This window comes from Anabrus simplex, chromosome 1, assembly GCF_040414725.1.
Source record: "Anabrus simplex isolate iqAnaSimp1 chromosome 1, ASM4041472v1, whole genome shotgun sequence".
Taxonomy (NCBI): domain Eukaryota; kingdom Metazoa; phylum Arthropoda; class Insecta; order Orthoptera; family Tettigoniidae; genus Anabrus; species Anabrus simplex.
Genome location: NC_090265.1, coordinates 1075898978 through 1075924147, shown reverse-complemented (window position 1 = coordinate 1075924147; position 25170 = coordinate 1075898978). Strand labels below are relative to the sequence as shown.

Sequence of the window (25170 nt, the reverse complement as noted above, 5' to 3'; positions counted from 1 at the left end):
ATTGTAATTTCCATTTCAGTTTGTGCTTAGTAATAACCTGTTGTATTATAATTAGGATACGTCTGAACATAGTTTAAAATCATTGTAGTGTATTATAGTAGGTATCATATTATAAATTAGTGTGGTTATTATATTACTGTGAAAAATTTGTGTAGTATAGTATCTGTATTAATCCTTTTACTAGAATTATGTTGCAGTAATTAGGGTAGACTTAACTGCAGTTTAGAATTGTGTATTACTTTCGGTTTTCAGTAATTAACAGCAATTTTTATTCTGTTAGGGCGTAGTAGAAAAAACTTCGTAAAACTAAGTAGTATTGTGGTGAAGTAGTAGCTTATATTAATTACCTTGTTGTTGTGTGATCTTTGTGAACTATCCTGGACAATATTTCTTTCGTTTTTATAGCAGCATTTTTATAGGCAATATTTCTTTCCTTTCATTTCTATTTGCACAGAATAAGTTATTTTATTTTTCCTTTTCTTCCCATTATTCCGTAAATAATGGTTACGCAGTGCAAGTGTAGGAACTGTGTGTGTGGCCAGGCATTAAGGAGTATGAGGGAGGAGTTGGAGAGTTTGAGGGAGATAATTAGGATTCCCTCAGAGGACAGGAAGGAAAGTAGGCCTACCTCAAATAATGTACAGGATACAGTAGGTGTAAAGGAGGGATGGGAAGGAAAAGGGGGAATTGGAGAAGACAGGTGGTCTAACGTTTTAAGGGGAAGGAGATTGCAGGCAAAAGGCTCTGTTCAGGATCAGAATTCAGGACAGGTGTCTGTGAGAAATCGATACCAGACGCTGCAGGTAGAACAACCGAGGGAAGATGAGGAACATGGAACTGTTGCTGATATGTGTGGAAGTAGGAGGAAGGGAAGAGGTAGGAAAGGGAAATGTAGTGGAGTGGAAAGGAAAAGACAGGTGGAACAGGGTCATGGGAGGGAGAAAAGGGAGGAGGAAGTAGCTTCTGCAACAGTGAGAGAAGATAGGGCTGACCAGGAGAGGAGGGGTTCAAATGAGGTGCGTAGGGTTGAAGCTCTAGTCATGGAGGATTCCATCGTTAGACATGTGGAGACATGTGTGGAGGAAAGGGAACCAGGGAAGAGTGTTATCCAGGAATCAGGTTGAGGCAGATGTTGAGGAAAGTAGAAGAGAGGGAAGAGGCAAAGGAGAAGATGGTAGTGTTTCACGTTGGTACTAACAACGTAAGGCAAGCAGGTATAAGTACCAACATAGCTGGGGATGTGTGGGATCTGGTAAATGCAGCACGGATGAAGTTTAAGGATGCGGAGATTGTTATCAGTGGAATACTGTGTAGGAGGGATACTGACTGGAAGGTGATTGGGGATTTCAATGAGACTATGGAGTGGGTATGTGGGAAACTGGGAGTGAAATTTCTAGATCCTAATGGGTAGGTAGGAGACAAGGATCTGCGCTCATATGGCCTTCAATTAAACCGCAGTGGTACATATAAGTAAGGAAACTTGTTTAGAAGGGTTATAGGCGGGTATATTCGGGGAAACGGGGTGGCCTAGGGAGCTGTGTTAAGCGAACAGGGAACTGGAAATCAAGTAGGGATGACATAAAAATGTTAGTGCTCAATTGTAGAAGCATTGTAAACAAAGGAATCGAATTAAGTAATTTAATAGATATATACTTACGAGATATTGTAATAGGAGTTGAATCATGGCTGAGAAATGATATAATGGATGCAGAAATATTCTCACGGAACTGGAGTGTGTACCGTAGAGATAGGATAGGAATGGTAGGAGGGGGAGTATTCATTCTGGCGAAAGAAGAATTTGTAAGCTACGAAAAAGTTAAGGATGAAAAACATGACATTCTGGGTGTAAGGCTCATCTCTAAAAATAGGCAACTTGTCTTTGGAGTGTACAGACCGGGAAAGGGTAGCACTGACGCTGATTCAGAATTATTTGATATGTGGGAAACGATAAGGAAAGGAACCTGATTGTAGCGGGTGATATCAATTTACCAAATGTCAATTGGGAAGGTAATGCGAACGACAGGAAGCATGAACAACAAATGGCAAATAAGTTAATATGGGAAGGGCACCTGATTCAGAAAGTGATGGAACCAACTGGAGAGAAGAATATTTTGGATGTGGTGCTGATAAAACCAGATGAGCTCTACAGAGAAACCGAAGTAATAGATGGTATTTGTGATCATGAAGCTGTTTTTGTCGTAGTCAAAAATAAATGTAAAAGAAAGGAAGGTATTAAAATTAGGACTATTAAGCAGTACCATATGGCTGATAAAACAGGCATGAGGGAGTTTTTAATAAGAAACTATGATCGGTGGAAAACGGTAAATAAAAATGTAAATAGACTCTGGGATGGGTTTAAAGTAATTGTTGAGGAATGTGAAAATCGGTTTGTACCTTTAAAGGTGGTAAGGAATGGTAAAGATCCACTATATTATAACAGAGACGTAAAGAGACTAAGAAGGAGGTGCAGGTTGGAACAAAATAGAGTTATAAATGGTTATGGAAGTAAGGAGAAATTATGGGAACTTACTAGGAAATTGGATCTAGCAAAGAGGTCAGCTAAAGATAACATGATGGCAAGCATAATTGGTGGTCATACAAATTTTAGTGAAAAATTGAAGGGTATGTATAGGTACTTTAAGGCAGGAACAGGTTCAAAGAAGGACATTCCAGGAATTATTTTTGAACAAGGGGATTGTTTATGCGAGGATCTTCAAAAGGCAGAAGAATTCAGTCATCAGTACGTAAAGATTGCTGGTTACAAGGATAAAGTCCAGATACGGGATGTGAGTAATACTAAAGAAGTATTAAAATTTACCTATGATAACAATGACATTTACAGTAAGATACAAAATTTGAGGACTAGAGAAGCAGCTGGAATTGATAAGATTTCTGGGGATATACTAAAGGCAATGGGTTGTGATATTGTACCATATCTGAAATACTTATTTGATTATTGTCTGGTCGATCTGTTCCGTAGTCTAGAACTCCCGAGTACCATCTCCATCATCCTGTGGGATGACGAGCAGTCAGCAGACCTCGTCATCCGTTTTCCGAGGGAGAGTGGTCTATTTTATAATGTGTAATAATGTCCTTGTTTTAGTGTGTTTCTGTTAACTGAGCCTTTATCCCATTGACTCTATTTTAGTTCGTGTTTTCGTATATTAATGTGTTATTTTAACTTCTAACCTGAATTATATATATCTCTGTACTTCCAGGCAATGCCTTATTTCATTGCCACCTGTATTTTCTATAACTTTATTAGAAAATAAGGCATTACAAATTAGGTCCACTGATTGTTTCAATCTCATAATCATGTTTCATCACCATTTATTTTGAACACTAGTCAGTGGATGCATTTTAAAATTTTAATTATCATATCATGTCGTCCATTTTGTACCATTAGGAGCCGATGACCTTAGATGTTAGGCCCCTTTAAACAACAAACATCATCTTCGAGATAATTGCCGTTTTCTACGGGATTTATAATGTCGCAAATGACCTCTTCTGTCAACAGCAAGTTTGCCAGTATGAAAGTAACGTAATGCCATGTTCGGCACCATTTCTGGGGGTTTATAGGGAGGCCAAGGGTAATTTTTTCCTCATATCGTACTTTCTATCACGCCCGTACAGTATATGTGAATAGTCTTCTTCTTTTTTTCTACCGCTTTGCCCACACCTGTGTGGTCGCGGGTGCGAACTGCGTCGCACATGTGGATTTGTCCCTGTTTTACTCCCAGATGCCCTTCCTGACGCCAACCCTGTATGGAGGGATGTAATCCCTATTGCGTGTTTCTATGAAGAGAAAAGTGTTGGGACGGACACAAAGACCCAGACCCCGAGCCAGATGAATTAATCAGAAGCGATTAAAATCCCCGACCCGGCCGGGAAACGAACCCGGCACCCTCTGAACCGAAGGCTACTACGCTGACCATTCAGCCAACGAGTCGGACTACAAGTGAATTGTCTATTTTATATAATTTTCGTTCTGTACATACTTGAGTCCGCCTTTGCTGGCAGGACCTAGTGTTTACAGTGCACTATGTCTTCTGGTATAGGCTAGAGCCTATTGTGTTACTTTCATTGATATGTCTCTGTCTTATCCTTGGCTTTGACAATATGAAAGTGACTGAGGTATGAGCGATGCTAGTAATGCCAATCCTTATGCAGCCAGTCCCTGCTATGCATGGTGTGAAAATGTTGCTCATAGGGTCGGTTGGTGTATGCATTTCAGTGAGCTTGTCAGACTGATATGTAATAGCAACTCTGGCCCGGTGAGGAAACCAAAGGAAAACTACCTCACTCATCATTTCCCTAGTACGCCTCTTCAGTGATGTCTAGGCCATCTATGACAGCTGACGGCAGAGCTCTTGAGGATCCCACCAGCGGCATCGCTGACGGACTGAACATACATACATACATACATACATACATACATACATACATACATACATACATACATACATACTGGAGTACTCTCCAAATAACTGAGAAAATTGGTTACCTATGGGATTGATGTTCTGTCGTGGGAGACGGGACACCCTCGCAGTTTGTACTTGCAAGGTGGTTGAGCTAAAATATTTCTTGAATTGGGATCATCATTTGCACTTCCCGCAAGCCTGCTATTGAGAGTAGAATTTCTGTCTTCCTAGAAAGCAGACCCCCTGTAAGGTTGTCAATTAGACCATCTTAATCAGATTCAAGAATGTCTTACACGTCCCTGTTTTGTAAGATAAATCGCAATTTGCTTAAATGTAGAACAGATATCCTTAAATCAACTCTTTTATTTCTTCAATAAAGCATAAAGTTTGGCGTCATATAATGAATACATGTACCGAGTTAATAGCTAACTCAAAAGCATGTAGGAGGTATATTTGTAATATACAGTCAAAAAAAATTAGAACATGTTTTGTAACGTCTGGCATATAAATGTTAATTTGGTAGATGGGGTTCCAAGGGTCGTACAGCATACCTTGAGGGCTTAGCTACTCAGGGTATGTAAAATCGAAGTTATACTCCATTTGTAGGCGCAGCCATGCATTAAACTGTCTGGTGACCCCTCAAAACAAAGTGTGAGGTACACAGACTACTGCGGTCATTTGAGCAAGTTGTACGTCAACAAACACATCCCATGAGACATCTTGACGAGGTCCAAGTCGCAAGGGCCGTCACTTTGATTCAGGAAGAATGGACTTTTCATCGTGTTGCTGTGGATCTCAATGTCCCTCCGTCAGTTAATCACCACCTGTGGAATCGCTACGAGACAGGCCAGTTCACAAGGAGGGGCGGAAAAAATCGTGGACGCATGAAAACCCCACAGGATGACAGACATCTGACCATCTGTGCGTTGCGGCGTCGTTCAGCAACTGCCAGAGAACTGCAACAAGACCTCAGGAGGGTCACTGGGATCTCAGTGTCTGACCAGACAGTAAGGAACAGGTTAAGAGAAGTGTCCTTACGACCCAGACGTCCTGTTCGAGTGCCCCGTTTAACGCAGCAACATCGCGCAGCTCGCCCTCTGTTTGCCCGTACCCATGTCAACTGGCAAGGTTCTGTGATGGTGGGGTGGCACCAGGGCCCTGTTTCATAAAACTAACTAATAATATTAGAACTCATAGAAATAATTATTAGTTAACCAAATTCGGTTTCATAAAGATGACTAATAAAATATCTTCACTAATAATATTAGTTCATTAATCAGCTGATACAAATGGAGGTTAGAATCGGTCTGTTGCATTATGTTCTTGGTTTGGGTTTGTTCCTAGCAGTAGGCTAATGCTTGACTGCAACCGACTATTAATCCACATGTTCGAGAGGCTCACTTGATATTTTCGTTGTTGTGACTTTGATACATATCAAAATGGATAAAAGTTAAAATAATGTGAGAGAAGAAAGTTTCTTTGCGGAAAGTGATTGAGTTAAAGTGTCAACTATTCACAACCTTTTGCACACTATAACCCTCCTTGTTCCTTTTACATTTTTTTAAATTTCATGTGCTCTTAAATATCTCTGTTGAGATGGACTAGCAATTTTTTTACTACCCCTGTTGGTGGGGGCGGTAGAATAACAGCCACGGTATCCGCTGGCTGTCGTAAGAGGCGACTAAAAGATGTCCCAAGGCTCTCAACTTGCGAGCGTGGGTTGGCGAACACGGGGCATTGAGGTGAGTCCTGCCACCGCTTCAACTTACTTGTGCCAGGCTCATTTTCATCTACTCTTCCGACCTTCCTTGTTCAACACTTGTTCTTTTCCGACGCTGACAGTATTAGGTTGTGAGGCCGAGAGAGTCTTTCATTTTCACGCCCTTCTCTTTCATTGTCCGATACCTTCATTTTTCGAAATGTCGGAACCTTTCCATTTTTCTATCTGATTAGTGTTATTATAGATGACGGTTGCCTAGTTGTAGCCTACTTCCTCTTAAAACAACATTACCACCATCATCTTGGTTTACTGATGATATAAGCCAAGATTTTAAAGGATAACTGGAGTGTCCGAGCAGAACTGCACTAGAGAAACACTATGATACTGTGTATCACTACCAACCGGTGGAGTGCAATGAGAAGCTCCTATTCCTTGCAGTGGAAAGTTTTATTACCAATCGTATCAAGCAAATACTCAAATGTTCTGTAATCTAACCTAAATCTCCCATTGTATGCATATGTTTGTTACATGCCAGTACAGCCTGTTTTTGACTTAACATTTATTGAACGGTGAATACCTACACTCGTTCCTTATCACTATTTGAATCAGAGTCGACCATTTCAGTGATCTTCACGATTTTATGCCAAAATATTAAAATACCACTCATTTTGGTTTCACTAATAATAATATGAATTATGAGTCAAAACACACTCCTGGTAATAATCCTAATAATGTGAGTAACTTTTATTAATCATGTTGTGTATGAAAAAAATTACTAATATTATTAGTAATATCTACTATTAATTTTTACTCATAAACTAATTACTAACATTATTAACTAATAACTCTATGAAACATGATACTAATATTAGTTTCTTACTAATAATATTAGTGAAAGATGTTTTATGAATCAGGGCCCAGTATTGATGGCCGTACGGATCTTGTCGTCATCCGTAGTAATCTTACCGCTGCGGGGTACATCGAGCAGATACTGCTACAGCGCGTGTTGGTTGCTACATACGGTGTTGGCCCTAAATTCGTACTACTGCACGACAATACCACGGCTTACGTAGCGCGCATCACCAGAGCTGTCTTGCGAGAACTGGACTTTCGAGACGGAATGGCCAGCAGTGAGACCTGACCTTAATCCCATCGAGCATGTGTGGGACAGGTTGGACAGAAGTGTTCGTGGGCGTCCTGTTCCACCACAGACTCTCCAAGACCTCGAACAGGCTATCATTGAAGAATTGTACCTGATACCGCAACGTGACCTCCCTCAACTTATACAGAGCATGCCACGTAGGTGCCAAGCTGTGATAAATGCTCGTGGAGGACATACACCCTACTGAAGCTCTCCTACTGTGATAAAAATCCACCCTGGAGGACTGTCATCCCATTGTTTTCGCCCCTATTTGGACATTTTCGTTTGTGTTCTGAATATGAATGCGAATCCATCGATGTTCTTTCGTATAATCCAACGGCAAATAAAAGTTTAGTTGCCTATATACCCGGGCGTGAGATACTGTTTTGTGGAGCATGGCATACTTTCAAAAACATGTTCCCCTAATTTTTTGAACTGTATGTAAACTTGCCCCGGACATTCTCACGACAGCCGACGGTGGGGATCAGCCCCTTCCCGAATCCCGAATTCAGAGGCGTAGAGCAATGGCCATCCCTCCTCTGCTCAGAGTGAATAGCGGATGGACCACGGACATTCGCTTCCCATCTCGGCATTATGGGTTATTTAGATTTTATAGTCCGACTCCATGGCGAAAAATTAGCATTCCGGCCATTGGTCCGAGAGGTCCTGGACGGGTCGGGGATTTTAACTTCCATAGGTTAATTCCTCTGCCTTGGGGGCTACTCAGGTTGCACAGATCGCCTATAACGCAGAGAGGCGGAAGCGCTGCCTTGGTGAAGCTAACAGCACGAACGTCCGCTATGTTTCCTGTGGTCACACAAGAGGGCATGGCCCTTGAATGACGAAAAGTGTAGTAAATACGCATTTTAGAATCACTGGGGGAGAATTAAAGACCGTTGCCGAAAGCATTAAAAATAAATAAGACTGCGAATACCGCCACTTCATCATATTGCGGCACGAGGCCAACATCACGATCAGTTGATTGTAGGGTAGTTCGAAATCATCGCAGAGTAACATACGAATAGGCCTCAAAATCTGAACAAGAGCGTTACCCGGCTTGGCTGTTGTGTTTAAGCGTAAATTAGAATTAAAACGGCGGACATAAATATTTATGACAGAAAGCCTTAAAATTATAGGGACCTTCAATAGGTTACAACCTCATTCTGTTCATATTTTTTTATAATTATTGCACCCTCATGAGTACTGTCTTTCTTTCTTAATCTGTTTACCCTCCAGGGTTGGTTTTTCCCACGGACTCAGCGAGGAATTCCACCTCTACCATTTCAAGGGCAGTGTTCTGGAGTGTGAGATTTTGGGTCGGGGGATAAAAGTTGGAAGAACGGCCAGTACCTCGCCCAGACGGCCGCACCTGCTATGCTGAACAGGGGCCTTGTGGGGGATGGGAAGACTGGAAGGGATAGACAAGGAAGAGGTAAGGAAGCGGCCGTGGCCGGCATTTGCCTGGAGAAATGGGAAACCACGGAAAATCACTTCGAGGATGGCTGAGTCGTACCCGTTTTCAAATTTCGTGGCAGAGCTGGGAATCGAGCCCAGATTTCCGGCGGTGGCAGCTACTCACGCTAACCACAATCCCAAGTACTGAACCACTATAATTGAATGGGTGCTCGCAAAACCGGGCTAACCAACATTTTGTCAAAACAGAGGTAAATCAACTTTTGCAAATGTCAAAAAAAAACTATACCATAAAAATAATATTTGTTTCATTAGTACCTTTAAATTATCCATGCCGTATATTGGAACTGTATTGAAAATGAAAAGTGCTTGGAAAAATAGGAATATAAAAAAAACGGAAGAAAATTGAATTCTGCGTTGACCTAGCTATAGTTAATAGTTTACCTTAGATTCGTAGCCAAACTTTATTTTATGATCATACAATACAAAAAAAAAGGTTTTTTATAAAGGAAACTAGACATAAAGATGCTTCAGACTTATTTTGAAATATGACATAACTTTCCCTCGTGGGACAATCATTAGTCATATGGGTCATATTCTAATGCATTGGGAAATTATTCCTCAGTCACTTCTTGGCCATTGCCAGTTCTCTGTAATACTGGTGATATCTTGCAGGGACATATTCAAGTAGCTCCAGCAAGTCCGTAAGCTTTGGCTTTATTGGCCTTGTAACACTGTACTTTGGTGACAGCTGAATACTAGCAAGTGATTGCCGACCACCATTACTGTTCTTTTTGTGAAGCTCAACACAATCATTCTTCAACAATACCATATGAATATTTTAAAAGAACTTTAATGGTTCATCTTTCTTAAATAGTATGCCTGAAATTTTACTAATTAGTACTCTTTGCTTATTTACAGATATCATTCTCTTGGTTACTTTTTCTAGCAAAGGTTGAGTTTTCACAAACTTATCACTTGTCACTTTTACTTCTTGAAATGGCTTTCTTACTCCACCTCCTATTACTAAATCCATCCACTCATCTGGCACAAAAACACAAGAAAAACCCACAGCCTTTAGGATACATTGGAATAAGGTTTGCTAACCTACACATACAGCAACGCCATCTTTACGGCCTCCTCCGTAAACATCTGTTTGCCCGATTTTGCAATAACAAAATTGGTCTAAATAAAATGGCATAAAATTCAAAGCGTTGTATCTCATCACACAGGATTACCTAATGTTAGTCCAACTCACAGAAGATAGTTTGAATCTTCCGCAACAGATGACAGCACAGAACTCATTTTTTTCCAAATTTGTTGGTTAGCCCGCTCTTGCGAGCACCCATTCAATTCTTTAATGTAATTATTATAATATAGGGGGCATGTTTTTCCCATTACCATATCATACTGGGATTACTAGCAGAAAGGTATCTTTGAAAGTTGTCCATTAAGAAGTGTAGCCTAGTTTTAAATACCAAGGCAACTGACATCTACAATAAAGGCTGCATAAATTTCACAAATCGCAGTAGAATACTGTATTTACTATACGTTTGACGGAAATGGGTGACTTTGGTGGTGGGCACTCCATTTTCTTTGTAAATGCGAATGAAAATTGAAGAGGGTTGGAACGGCATTTTTTAGTAATCGCAGTTGGTCATTTGTTTCATACATGCACTTACATTCGAAATGTACAGAGCATAAGAGACTGAATTGAGTGAGATACCATTTATCTCTTTTCGTCCTCACAATGCATCGTTCCGTTAATTCCCTGTTCTTTAAAGGAAATCTGGAACATAATCCGACAAATAATTACCGTGGCTATCCGTACTTTCTCTGTGTAAACAATAAAATGGGTTTAATTACAATCAGAAAGTACAAAAAGTAATCTCTGCTATAATTCAGTAATACTTACTTAAAATACTATATATCCTTTGTTCTATTACTCCAATTAGTACAACTATATGCTGAGCTTACGGCTGGCAATCTTGAAAGCGAGAATCTATCTTTTCACTTAAAAGTTAGCAAATCAAATTGGAACACACGATCTCCTTGTCACCTCAACATATGCTCTTGCGCCAATTCGCTTTGTTTTGACAACCGCTAACATGGCTGCCCCTTATCAACTTGCTTCCGCAGGGAGTGCGTATGTCAGCCATACAGCCCCTCTATGTTATTCTAGCTCGGTCAGCTGACATGCCACAATCCGATTTGGTAAAGAAAGAGACCATCACCAATTCAGATCACATAAACATGGTGGGCAAATTTTATCATCCAAAAAATTAATTTTCTCAATTTCTATGGCAAAAAGCAACGTATATTAGCCGTGTTTACATCACACTTAAAATACCTACACGAAAAGACATCCGTGTTATATGTCACAAATAGAAAAATGTCAAAAACAGGTACTGATGTACTGAATATAAACCAAGGTATAGGCGTTTTAAGGACATTAACTCTTGCATACAATCAAATTAACCTCGACACGAAAAGGTCGTGCAGAAATGCTGATAACAGTCCAATTTTTAACACATGAAATCTTATAACGTAACCACCTATTCAACACCATTAGAAATAACTTGAGAATAACAGCACAATTAGGTATACCACTAAAAATTAAGATTGTCAACTGATCTATTACTTAACCAGAAGTGTTGAAGACCGAATCCTGATTTAGATAAACCTTCCTGGACAACAGATCTGGAATGACTATCATATGCATACACAATCTGGTGAGTAAAGCACCTGCCTGCTAGGTTATATTAATAAATGATTATCAGTTGAGGAGCATCGTTTCAAATCGTATTAAGTACATAGATTATAATTTTACAGGAAATTTAAAAAAAAAACGTTTTACTTTCTAACGAAATAAGACGTCAAAATCTAGGTATTGAGGTTATGTTCCCGAATCAGTCATGATTCAAATCATTTCCCAATACATGAAGGTATAATTCTAACTATAAAATTTCATTTAATACGTTTTGAAGCAATTTACTGAACAAAATACGTTTTGATACAGTCTTTTATTCACATAATACGATTTGAAATGTTCATTTATTCCAAAGATTCTTATTGACTTTATTGTTAGCTACAGCGCATCATGTGCAGTAAATTAAGTTATTATTAACACATTGTTAATACTATATGGATGTTTACAGTCTTGCAAGTAATAATTCTTCCTCATGCAAACAGTCACTGTCGTCATCATGGGTCGGCCTACCAGTATCTGATGTTGAACTGATGTTTAGTGCTGAAACATAAAATTGTAAACTGTCGAACTCCTTCCAGTTGTCTCGAAATCTGGCATTAAGCAGGTTCTCGACATCCAGTTTTTTAGCGTCACGTACTGCTCTCGGTTTATCGATTACGGGAGCCTTATGCCTCGTTTCAGAAGGGTTACAAATGGCTTTGAGGGGTCATCAAACCTGAACGTCGGTTCCATCTTTATTGTAACGTGATACTGACCACTTTTGTCGCTTTTCTTCAGAATCAGTGTCTTTATTTCTTTAATCCTGTCCAATTTTTTAAGATGCTTGGCGAGGATCTTGTAGTCCCTTATAACCTATTATTTTCCTAGATGTTTTAGTCCCCACAGACTGAAAGATCTCTCGGTATTACTCGGGAGTTTTTTTTTTTGCTAGGGGCTTTACGTCGCGCCGACGCAGATAGGTCTTATGACGACGATGGGATAGGAAAGGCCTAGGAGTTGGAAGGAAGCGGCCATGGCCTTAATTAAGGTACAGCCCCAGTATTTGCCTGGTGTGGAAATGGGAAACCACGGAAAACCATTTTCAGGGCTGCCAATAGTGGGATTCGAACCTACTATCTCCCGGATTTACTCGGGAGTAGCGATGACAGAGCACTTAAGATATTCATATCATCATAATCTGTTTACCCTCCAGGTTCGGCTTTTCGCTCGGACTCAGCGAGGGATCCCACCTCTACCGCCACAAGGGCAGTGTTCTGGAGCTTCAGACTCTTGGTCGGGGGATACAACTGGGGAGAATGACCAGTACCTCGCCCAGGCGGCCTCACCTGCTATGCTGGACAGGGGCCTTGTGGGGGATGGAAAGATTGGAAGGGATAGACAAGGAAGAGGGAAGGAAGCGGCCGTGGCCATAAGTTAGGTACCATCCCGGCATTCGCCTGGAGAAGTGGAAAACCACTTCGAGGATGGCTGAGGTGGGAATCGAACCCACCTCTACTCAGTTGACCTCCCAAGGCTGAGTGGACCCCGTTCCAGCCCTCGTACCACTTTTCAAATTTTCGTGGCAGTGCCGGGAATCGAACCCGGACCTCCGGGGGTGGCCGCTAATCACGCTAACCACTACACCACAGAGGCGGCGGTATTCATATACGTTTCATTGAAAAGTCCATAATTTTACACCAAAACTTTTAAAAATTTGTTAGTAGTTAACAGGAAGGCAAGTGAAGACTATTATCTTATAAGATTGCCCAATTTACAATTTAAGGGCTGTCCGAGAATTTTTTTGTTAACAAAAACGGCACTTTTTTGAGACTACCTAGCAAGTACAAAAATGCATTAATTTTAATATTTCTTTCGCCGAACTATTATCATTAGTGTTCTTGATGTTCCCTACTAAATGTATTAGTTTATCACGATTACACCAAAAATTATAACACATTCTTTCAAAAATGCAAAATTTCAAAAATAATATTTCATTTCTTCGTACTCAGTTTTTGAACGGGGATATATTTTTTCTCAGTTCTAGTACAGGACATTCCTAAATTAATTATCTTCAATTTGAGGCATTTTTGAGGTAGATATCTGAATTTGAACTCGACTTATTGTTGTTCGAACCTGACAAGAAAACATAATTTTTAGATTCGAGTAAATTAAGTTTAAAGTTTAGTATTATGATTAGACCTCTTTCTTTTTATCTGAAAGCATTAGAATTCTTCCGCTGCATAGGTGGGACCTTCCTCTTGAAGTTTCTTTTCCTCTTTCAGCTTTCTTCTTCCCCTTAGGTACCTCCTTCGCTGTCTTTGTTCAGCAGTGCTCTGAAGCTGACTTCTGCGTACACGTGCTTCATCAGCTTGTGACACTCCTGATGCTGAGTACATACCAGGCACAATCTTCATTCTTCTTAAAACCTCTATTTCAACCTTGCTTCCATCCATGAGACCTAGTTTGAGAGTGTACAGCCCCTCATATGTATCTTTTCTACACCTCTTCCATACCGTAGCCTACCGTTGAATGACTCATTGGTATTTTGAGTAAAACTACAAAGACATTTTGATAACATTTTTGGATCATAGAGCCTTTCATACATAGGCTTCACTGCTCATAATTGTCATGTAGATTGCCAGCTTTGGCTCTTTGGTATGAACACCAACTGTCTATTCCTATAGGGCACCTGTGATGGGAAGACCTGTCTTTATGGGCAGTCAAATGATACAATGTTGCCCATACAGCATTTGCCATCTCTTTTATGAAACTGTAGTTGGAACGCAAAGCAATTCCAAGTGCTCCAGTTAATTTGCCTCTACCACCCATCTTTTTCTTATGTTGTACAATTTTTCTAAGAGCCGTCCTAAACACTTTTGGTAGTGACATTCCAGTTCATTGACTTCTTTACCATTGCATGGATTGGAATCACACACTGCCTTGTAACTTTTGGAATCCCCATCCCCATAGAAAACTACGTACTCCAGACCTCTACTCTCACTTGAGTGAATCCATATTATGCGAAGACCCACTGCAACTTTTGGCAGACTGCAGCATGATCAGACTTCCAACCTAAATAGGAAAGGGAATGCTTATCATCTGAATGCTTCTTACATCCAATACAGTTTCTAGACATTATCTCACGAATATACATCCAAATGCACAGGTAAACAGGCAACGTGACAATATTTTCACTCAAAACACACAGTTATGGAAACCATGGAAGTTGCCATTACCAAAGAGTATCACTGCTCCATACAAAGAATACGCACGTGGAGCCATCTATCACTATCAGCCATATTCAATCGTTTTTACGATGCAAGTCCGAAGCAAGGTAGGTTTTCATGAGGTCTCTCCATATGGGACGGTCTTGAGCGATGTTCTGCCAATTGATCCCAGTAATCTTACGGATGTCTTTATCCCATCTGTCCGGTGGTCTTCCCCTAGGTCTCAGTGGAGCCATCTATGGAGAGCTATTCTGCAACAACGAGCGCTAAACTTGGATTGAAATATCGAAAGGAACCATGAAATTCTCCGTCCAGCAATGTCACGCCCACCTCAGACCGTGACACGGGTGCACTGTTCCCTTTAAATCAATTTTCCGAGCATATTTATGCACCAAACATGTAAGAATTATACATTTTCTTAAAATAGAAGAATTAAGCTTTCATCAGGAAACAAAAATGAAAATTTCAGCCAAATAAGTCATTTCAAACGTATATGAATACCTTAAGAAGAAATTTTCTACATCGCCAAAAACCTTGTATGCGGGTAAAACAGAATGTCCTCCGACAGGAAAGATGACAACAATCATGGAAATTTTAGCGGGAGCTTTGGCTTGTTGCCTGTAAACTAAAGCACGAATAACATGCAAAGTTCTTGTTTTGGCCTCCACATCCGTCTGCGAACAGTCTGATTCAGGTGTTCGATTTATCGAAATGTACCTCATATAAAAACGAAGGAACAGCTGATACCTCGTTTGGCACCTCTTCCAGCGTCAGTCTCATTCCATACATACAATTTCGGATTCGAGAATACACGACATTTACGGATTTCGCCTTGCTAAAATGGGAGACAATTCGACGGTGGCGCTCCTAGTGACTTGACCTGAACAAATCGCGCTAAATTCAAATATCAATGGAAATGTATATACGGAAATGGATAAATAAAGTGAAGTTGCTAAAGCAATTCTGGATAAATGAATGAATTATTATTTAAAAGGTTATTATTTAAAGACTGAAATTAGACATATAAACAAGGTGTGAAATGGCTTGATCTTCCATTTATGCATTACTTTTTTTTAGCTTTAGCATACCTGCCTGAAATCTTACGGTTGGATTTGTCTTTTTCCTCATTTAAAAACATTGTATCATCACATTAAGACATTTGTCAATAAGAATATCGGCACATTCCTTACACATATAATGCAATGAATTAACATTTAATAGTTGGACAATTTTCCTCTTAACATGAAGCCTACTAACAGAAAGAAAATCTATAAAATCCCGGCTTTAATCTGAGAAGAGGGATAAAAGAAAGAAAAGTTTGAAAATGTTGTCGATAGTGATGCTTTGAGGAATATTTACGTACAATTAGAGTAAAAATGTAACATACCCTTGACTGTATAGTCGAAGATTTTTAAAGTCGCTGGCCTGGAAATGATCTGAACAGATCTTATTATTCTTATATAAGCGTAACGTCCCTTCTTTCTTGTACACTTTATCCAAATCGCTTCTGTGACATTTCAAAACCCACATCACACCTACAACACATCGGTATTGAAGGTTAACTGCTGCACTATACAATAAAATATGCGTATTATATTTTAAGCCCGTTAAAACATGGGTCGAGCAGGTCAGAAGATTATGAAGTACTATAAAAATCTGTCACTAGAAGAATATATATGCAAACACAATATTACTTGCATGTTCGTCACGAGGGAACCTGAAGAACGACCGCGCATTTTTCTCTACTTCGCAATTACTGCAGCCAAACATAGCACATACATTTCCCCTCATGTTGAGAGGAGATATCAAGGAACGACACACGCTACTATTTAATTATGTCAACTCACTGAGAACGCATAAATAACACCAAAAACTTCGCACAAAAATGCACGTGCTCTTACGACAGAATCAGTACCGTTCAGGTCTATCCGTTAGAGCGAGCTCCAATAGCTGTCCCTCGATATCTCGCTCAGTGTCGTCTATTGTCTCTACTGTATTTGCTAACACACAGTGCATAAAATGATATTTGGCGTGAATACAACGCTTCGCCAATTGATAATTTAGGAAGTGGTTGTACCTGTTGCAAATCAAAGCAGGACATTGTCAGCAGGTCGTTCCCTGATAAGTTTGTGAAAAAAATGTGAGCGAATTTTACCCGCTCCCAAATCAACTAGTAAACGGTTCTTTTTAGCACTATCTTTTTCAGATTTAATCTGAAAGAGCATTCGAGCACAGTAACTAAAAGCATCCGTGGAGCGTGTCCCAAACCCAATGTTGAACTGTGTACGGTAAATATTCTGGAAGAACCACTTTTTCACTTTCAGGTCCGCGGAAACACTATCCTACGGATTACAGTGGAAGGGCATGCAAGGAATTACACACTGTCAGGTACGACATAAAAATAGCGGTAACAGCCAACAAAAGAGCGGGATAAATGCAGGCTGGGAGACATTATCGTGAACATAATACATTTTGAACCGTTCGCCGTGGTGCACATAATACGATTTGTTCCGAATCATGTTTTTCAGCACTGAATTCCTATGGGGAAGAATACAAAATTACCCAATCCAACTCAACAGCGTTAAAGATCACCCTAATTGGCGGGAAACCGCATCAAAACGTATTCCGACCCCGACTGCATTTCATACGTTTTGAAACTATGCTTCTCAGTTCTTACATGACAGAATTCTAGAACCAAAGCTACTTGTTGCAGGAGCCATTAGCTAAATATAAATTGCCTGCTGCCAATTTAAAAAAAAAAAACTTGGCAAATGGTGAGAAAGAACTGTTCCTCATAAACGGCTAATGGCCTATGCTGACTACTTAGTCTTAATGGCAGATTGTGCCAAAAGCCTGAGGTCTAATATCTTGGAACTTACGTATTTATAATGTATCCTTGTTTTGCCATACAAAACAAGTAAATCTTGGAACTTGAAAATAGGTGCAATGTGTGTGGTATGTAAATTAGCCTTTCGAAGACTAAATTGATGTCAGTAGGTAAGAAGAACTGAATGTCAGATTGGTGATATAAAGCTAGAACAGGTTGCTAAAGTATTTAGGATTTCTAGTACCAGGATGGTAATTTACAGGATATCTTATTCATAAGTTAGAAGTAAAAGACATTAAAGTAGTAAGAATGATTGCTGGTACAAACAGGTGGGAACAATGACAGGAGGGTACTCAGAATGAGGAGATAAAAGGCAAATTTAGGAATGAAATCTATGGATGAAGCCATATGCATAAACCAGCTTCGGTGGTGAGGTGAATTTACTAAATGCCGCCACAATCCTTTATTTGCGCTGTGGCCTCATTTAGTTCTATACCTTTATCTTTAAATTGTTAGAAACTGAGTCTAACGAGAATAATGGACTGTTGTGGAGAGTTAGAGAAGTAGACCAAAAAGATGCTGGTTAGACTCATTTTCTAACTATTTAAAGATATGAGGCATAGAAATAAATAAGGCGATAGCGCAAATAGAGGATTGTGGCGACGTTTAGTAAATTCACAGAGGCTTGCAGACTGAACGCTGAAAGGCATAACAGTCTATAATGATAATGTAATAATAGTGAATACATTTTTAGTTATCAATTCCATGTCTCTCTCACACCATTGTCACGACTCAATTACCTTGCAAGCATGGTTGATGTGTGCTACTGTAGTCGTATAGTGAACTGTTTTTTTCTCTCTTTCGTAATAGTACAAGAACAATATTCTTGCAGTCTAATTCCGAACACCTTATTGAATATATCAAATAGCCTTTGCAGTAAATTGACATGTCTCATTCGTTTATTGTAACCTCTTAAACTTTTGGATCTATACTTATGAAAGATCCAGTCTTGTCTACTACTGAAACTACTTTTGACAGTTTTCAGAGATGCTAGAATTTTAGCCAACGGGAGTTCTTTTATGTGTCAGTAAATCTACCGACAAAAGGCTGACGTATCTGAGCACCTTCAAATACCACCGGACTGAGCCAAGATTGAACCTACCAAGTCTAAGCCAGAAGACCAGCATCACAACTGCCTGAGCCACTCAGCATGGCAGAACCAAGGTCGTAATGATTTTTGCAAACGGCTGGGACAGTTAGGCACCCCTCTATCAGGCCACATGCTGTTCTCTTCTTTGTCCATTCTAGTTCGTTGGCCTGTTCACACTCAAATTTTGGATGGCAGAAACCTAACTCTGGTGCCCAAATGATTTTTCAGCACCAAGACCACTTGTACTGGAATTAGAAATTACAATCATAATCCTGAGCAATGAAGGCAAGTGCCTAATCCAACTAAGTATGTACATACCCTATTAAGAGGAAAAGGAAAGCCAACAAAGAAATTAATTCACCACAACGCTTGCTACAAAAAATATATAAACTTAATTTTTCTTTATTTTTCACAAATAATTACAACACATTTCACTTTGCTCCTGCACTAGACTTTGAATCTCTCAGTGAAGCAGAGCGTCGCCGCTTAATTTCTTCTTGACGTCGAACCTTAGCTTCCTTCTGACGTTGTGCCAACAATCTAGCATACTCGGCAGCTTGTTCTTTACGCCTCAGGGCATTGCGTTTCTTCAAAGCAAGACGATGTCTGCGACGCTGAAAATCCGATTAAAAGATGTAATAATTTCCCATTAAATATTGCACAATATTCATAAAACAGTAAATCACTTTTTTTTAATTCCAGGCCAATTAGTTTGTTCTGTTTCACATTAACTCAGTGTTTAATTTGCTTCAGCTCTGTGTGAGCTGCAGCAATTCAAATTTTTTTGGCAAAATGTAAAACACCATAGTGAAAGGGAACACATTCAATTATGCTTTTTATTGTATATAATTTTATTAAGGCTGAACTCTTCAGTGGCATAAGGTCAAGATTATTAAAACTGTAGCTCTTAAAATTCTAGTACGGAACAAAAACAAGGGTATGTGCAAGTGGTTAAGTTCTAATACTACCACTGTTTTAACTGTGCACTAAATGGCAAACAAGAGCCTTAATTCCACTGCAGTTACTACTGTACCATACAATCATCTTAAAACGAATCAATCATTACAAAGCACACTTTCTACCAAGGAAGGTAAATAAGAAATTACCTGCAAGCTAAGCGGGGTAATAAGTCTCTGAATTTTTGGAGCCTTGTATCGTTCCTTCGTTTTTCCCTCCTTCAAAGGCAAAGGTCTCTTAATAACAAACTGCCTTACGTCATCTTCTTTGGAAAGGTTGAACAATTTCCTAATTTTTGATGCTCTCTTTGGGCCAAGACGACGTGGGATTGATTTATCAGTCAGACCAGGAATGTCCTGTAAGATTAAAGTGGTAATTAAGAAGCTATTTTATAATACATCAGGTTTGCAGTATGCAGGAGCAAGAAAACCATTTAATATTTCTTAAATTCATGATCTACATAAGATTTCAGACTAATATATAAAACAATGTTAACTTACTGCTCTACTGGAGTGACTATAATGTAAACTGACATTAAATTCCTCCTGTACACCAGAGCTAACAGTAGCTATAAAATGGGTGAAAGTAAATCCTGCAAGATGTTACATTCACAACTGTCTCAAATGTACACTGAGAATATCACATAGAAGTGAAATCCTCAAATTCCAAGAGAATATTACTTTTCCACACACATGAACGTCCTCAAGATAAGACACTTGAGCACTGCCTGAGTGTGGCTTAGTAAATCATGTGCCAATATTAAGATACAAGAAATCTGATTTTGAAAATAATCCCAATCAAAGAAAGGAATTCTCAGCAGAAAAGAACACAGCAGACCCCTCCCCTCATTTCACGCCACCCTTTCTGTAAAATTCTTGAACCTAAAGTTTAAAAATTACCAAATACAGTAAAACCTCGTTGGGATGCAAAAATCGGACCTTGAATTACGTGGTTTCGAATTAACCGCCAACACGTAATTCGGAAATGCCAACCCTTGCGGCGTCACAATATATTCTAAGACCCGTTACTGCATGCAATTAACCTTGATTCACAGTTTAAACCTCTCAAATGCCATGGAAAAAAACTATTTCCAAAATGTATCCAACAAGGTGCATTTACAATATTCAAATAATGCACTTGGATAACTCATTGGCAAACATAACCTAACACAATGAAAAAGAAAGAAAACATGATCCAAAGACGAGAAATCTATAATGGCTCCCCTGTGCAAGTGCCTTACTTACTGGACTGTATGCATATTAGATGCCTTGTACTTGCATGGAAAGTACCCGATCCCCTTTAAAAATCCCAACTTACCAAACTTTCCTATGAAGAGAGAAGAAAGTGTCTTGCCTCAGTCTGCATTACAACCACAGTACAGTGACTATATGTGTACGATTTTCTGCCAGTGCCCTTCTAAGACCTATTAATGCAGGCAATCACCTTGATTCCCAGTTTAAACTTTACAAATGCCATAGAAATGTATCCAACATGGTGTACTTACATTATTCAAATAATGCACTTGGATAAAACAATGGCAAATATAACCTCACACAACAAAAGGAAAAACAACACGATTCAAAGATGAGGACAAATCATTACGATTCCACTCGAACTTAGCAGATATGAAGTACACTGTAGACACGCTGAAGTGTGTGAAAATGCGGAAAGTTACCCCCGCAATTATGGAAGACACGTTCTTGCGTGACACGGAGAAATTTTAAATTTAAATTACTCTATAAAACACCATTTTTTTCAAAATGTAAAGGCAGTTTTGAATTAAAAGTTTGAATTTCGGTAACGGGACCAACATTGTTCTTCGAATTACGAATAATCCATATTCCATTTAAATAACATGCAAAACCTACCTCATGTTTCCGGGAACGAGAGCTGCTTCAAATTAGGCGAGTTTTTGAATTACCTGATTTCGAATTATAGAGGTTCTACTGTAATCGGTCAGATAAAAAGTATGTAAGGTATTTGAGGACAAATAATTGTGCCTGGTGGAGATGAGTTGCATGCAGCCTAGCTCAAAAGGCATTCATAAAACAGACATGACAAGGACACTTCAGATTATACAGTAAGTGCAAAACATGATCCCAGCCCCCCCTCATGAATACACTAGGATATTTTATACAGTATTAAATATAAAATGGGTAGTTTCCAATACTCTTTGTTCAGACTGCACAGATTCTAATGGTTTTTCTTTTAAGCAAATTTGGAATGACAGGACTTAAGTTCAGAACAAATGATTTCGCCAAAGTACATATTTTACTATTTTCCCACAAACACCACAGCAGAAGATGATCATTACCTCCTGCCCAGTGCAGTTTTCTCATAAATAATAATGTAAGACAGGGCTGCCCACTTTAATTTCAGTTATGTATGTAGAAGAGGCAATAAAAGCGATTAAACAGGTAGTATTAAAATTCAAGGGAAATAAGTGAAATGTACCGTAAAGCGGGGTAACTTCGGCCATACAGGGTAACTTCGGCCACTGACGAATAACACCACTTATTTTCTCCTCCCTCCTAAACTGAAAAAGATAAACCACTTGCAACAACTGAAATGCACGTACGATAGAATGCTCTATCAACACTCTGTAGTCCAAAGAACATTGGTGGGCTCATTTTTGAGTCAATCCATTTTTTTCGCAGCCCCGACTATTGTCTTGTCCGGTAACAGCAGAAAACACACTGTTCTCTAGCCCCAGCATTCGATTCTCCATTCCAGTGGTTTATGGGGTCCAAATGTAAGTACGTCTGGTAACTGATCAACCTAATTTGATGCATTTTATTCAAATAGGTTCTTCAGGGAATAGTTTTGTGATGAAAGTTGTCCACTTTCGGGGTAACTTCAGCCATGCCAAGAATGTACAGGAAAACATTACGCGGCCGCGAGTTTTATAATTACGAGCCTGTTTACTTCAAGAATGCTTTAGAAGAGATTAATAAAGCCACAATAACAAACTGAGAAGTTTATCCCGACAGGGAGGAGAAAGACGGTTCCTATTTTCAATGATAAATAGACGGAAATCAGTTGACATGGACGAGGCGCAATTAAGAACTTGATTTACGACCCAGATATTTTCTAATTTAGAAGACTGTGTATTATGAGAACAGTCTATAAGATTGCTTCTTTTCCGATCCCCTTTTTCCTCCATACTATTGAGCTTTATGATTTTCGTACTTTTTATTTATTATCTTTTGTACCATTACGAATAATTACGCAATGCAACACGTAATTTGTAATATCATACAATGCTTGTATGCTTAGGCTAAATAAAATAGTTTCTTATTTGTGAAAAATGTGAATTTGATCACTATACTTCTGTTTCACCACAAATCATTTTAATTTGTTCGTGATTGTTGATACTGGGCATTTTGCAGGTTTTTAAAAACATTCACAGTGGCCGAAGTAACACTACATCAAAGAAAACTTCGTTTAAAGAGATATTTTTATGGCGGCCGAAGTTACCCCAAAACATGGGGTACCTCCGGCCACTCTTTCGATAATTATAATTCATTACTGAATAACAATTTGAATTATGTTCATATTTAGAAATGAAGAACATGGCAGAACTTATATTATATTTTTCAGAAAATTAGGGGGAATATTTCACATTTTAACCCATATATGCCCATAGGGTCGAAAACGACCTACAATAGTCATTTGCCATCATTTATCCCCATGGATTCGTTTTCGACTTAAAATCATGATTATGTATTTGTCAGCATGTTGGCTATTATTGTGAATGTGTGATTGTTGATTTGAAGCTGTATTGTTTGCCTTGTAACTGCAAACAGATTGCTGTGTTACATCCTTCAGCATAGTATTGATGCAATGCGGCAGAAAATACAAGTTGACAATTTTGCTGTTTATTATTTTAGTTTGGTTCTTGTGCTGTTACTTAGAGTAAAGAATATAGTTTACGACTACATGTCACAAGTTTTTTAATTTTTCTATATGGTCATATAATAAAACGAGATATTTGATATGGGTTGTTTTCGACCCTGTGGGCATATAAGGAACCTTTCATGCATTTCATCAAATATGATCATAATTGCATTATTGCTCAATGATAAGATATAGCTTAGTTTCTTTCCGTTATTATTGCAACGTTTTTATATTTGGAGAGAGGGAATTATCACGGGAATCTATTACAGACTCGGTACTAAAACTTAAGAGTTCTCCTTCTCATGTTTCCTAGTTTCCCAAACAGTCTTATAACTTTTGAGATTTTAGAAGAGCTTAAAAAGGTTATCTTCCAAACAAGAGGTTTCAACTATTGATTTGGCTATACAACCTCCCGCTGATGAAGGTCATTGCTTCAGACAAAAGGTGTAAAGGCAACAGGAACTGTTAGAAAGGACCGTACGGGACACTGTCCACTAAAGGGAATTGATGTTATGGGCAAGGAGCCTAGAGGAGCATTTGACACCATGATAAACAAGAAACACGGTATCAATACAATTAGGTGGCATGATAACAACGTTGTTACGCTCCTGTCAAGTGAGTACGGAGTTCATCGCATTCGACCCACGCAAAGGTACTCTTCAGCACAGAAGAAAGGAATTGCCATTCCTCAGACATTCAGTTTTCATCAGTACAATGGTTATATGCGCGGAGTGGATCAAATGGATAGCAATGTTGTTGTGTACCGGGTTGGAAAGGGGAAAGAAATGGTGCCAGATGTTTATGGGAACAATGCCTTCCTTCTAGCTCGTTCCCTTGGAAGAACCAATGATCTTCTATTATTTCGTAGGGAACTAGCTAAAACGCTTCTTCTGAAATGTGGAGTTGCGCGAACAGAACCTGGCCCATCTACCGGATCAAGGAATGTCATAAAGAATGTCCCAGAAATCGCACGCAAAAGTGATGGTCATATGATTACTGTGGGTCAGAAACGTAAAAGATGTGTTTCGTTCAAAAGTAAAATCACGAAAGCTTGCAAGAGATGCAATGTCGCGTTGCATGATACATGTTTCTTAAAGTTTCATGCATAGCTTTTCATGAAGACTGAGACTTCAGTGTAAGATGCACAGTGCTTGTAACTTTCTAGTGCTGCAATATTTTTGTGAATGTGTTGTAATTCTCCATTGTACTTGAACTCATAATTATCTGTGTAATAATATTTGTGTATAATTGTAATAAACAAAACAATAACATTTCACACAATAATGGTTATCTGTATTAGTAAATAACTGTAAGATATGTAATTACAACAATTTAGGAAAAGGTAGTTTATATGCCCACAGGGTCGTTTTCGACCCATGGCCAATCAGACAGTAACGCTAATAGAAACAAAAAATCAGTGTTGCCATTAACTTAATATTACTAAAAGAAGCAACAAATGTGAAAATGAGCACTTCATTCAAAAACAAAAGTTGAGGGCATATATGGGTTAATTTAAAAAATATACAAGAAAGTGGCCGAAGTGGCATATTTTACGGTATAAGATATGCAGATTATACACAAATAGTCGCTTGCAGTGCAAATTAATAGAACACAAACAGTATTGGCAGAAATAGTCTCAAAATAAACACAAGTAATAGCTAGAAGTAGAGGCACAAAAATATTGCAACTGTGATAACATTATTTAAATAAAAATGATTTCCACAGTAT

General features: G+C 39.0%; 1 protein-coding gene across 1 annotated transcript in view; it reads right to left on the bottom strand.

The window, feature by feature from the left end:
• Nucleotides 1–18974: 18974 nt before the first annotated feature.
• The window catches only part of RpS6 (ribosomal protein S6), a 31322-nt gene continuing 25126 nt past the window's right edge, over nucleotides 18975–25170 (bottom strand). Inside the window, exons 4-5 of the mRNA XM_067137188.2 lie at nucleotides 19695–19901; nucleotides 18975–19202 (exon numbers count right to left, since the gene is read on the bottom strand). Coding sequence (XP_066993289.1) covers nucleotides 19020–19202; nucleotides 19695–19901 — 390 coding nt within the window. The 3' untranslated portion in view covers nucleotides 18975–19019. The remainder of the gene's footprint in view (nucleotides 19203–19694; nucleotides 19902–25170) is intronic.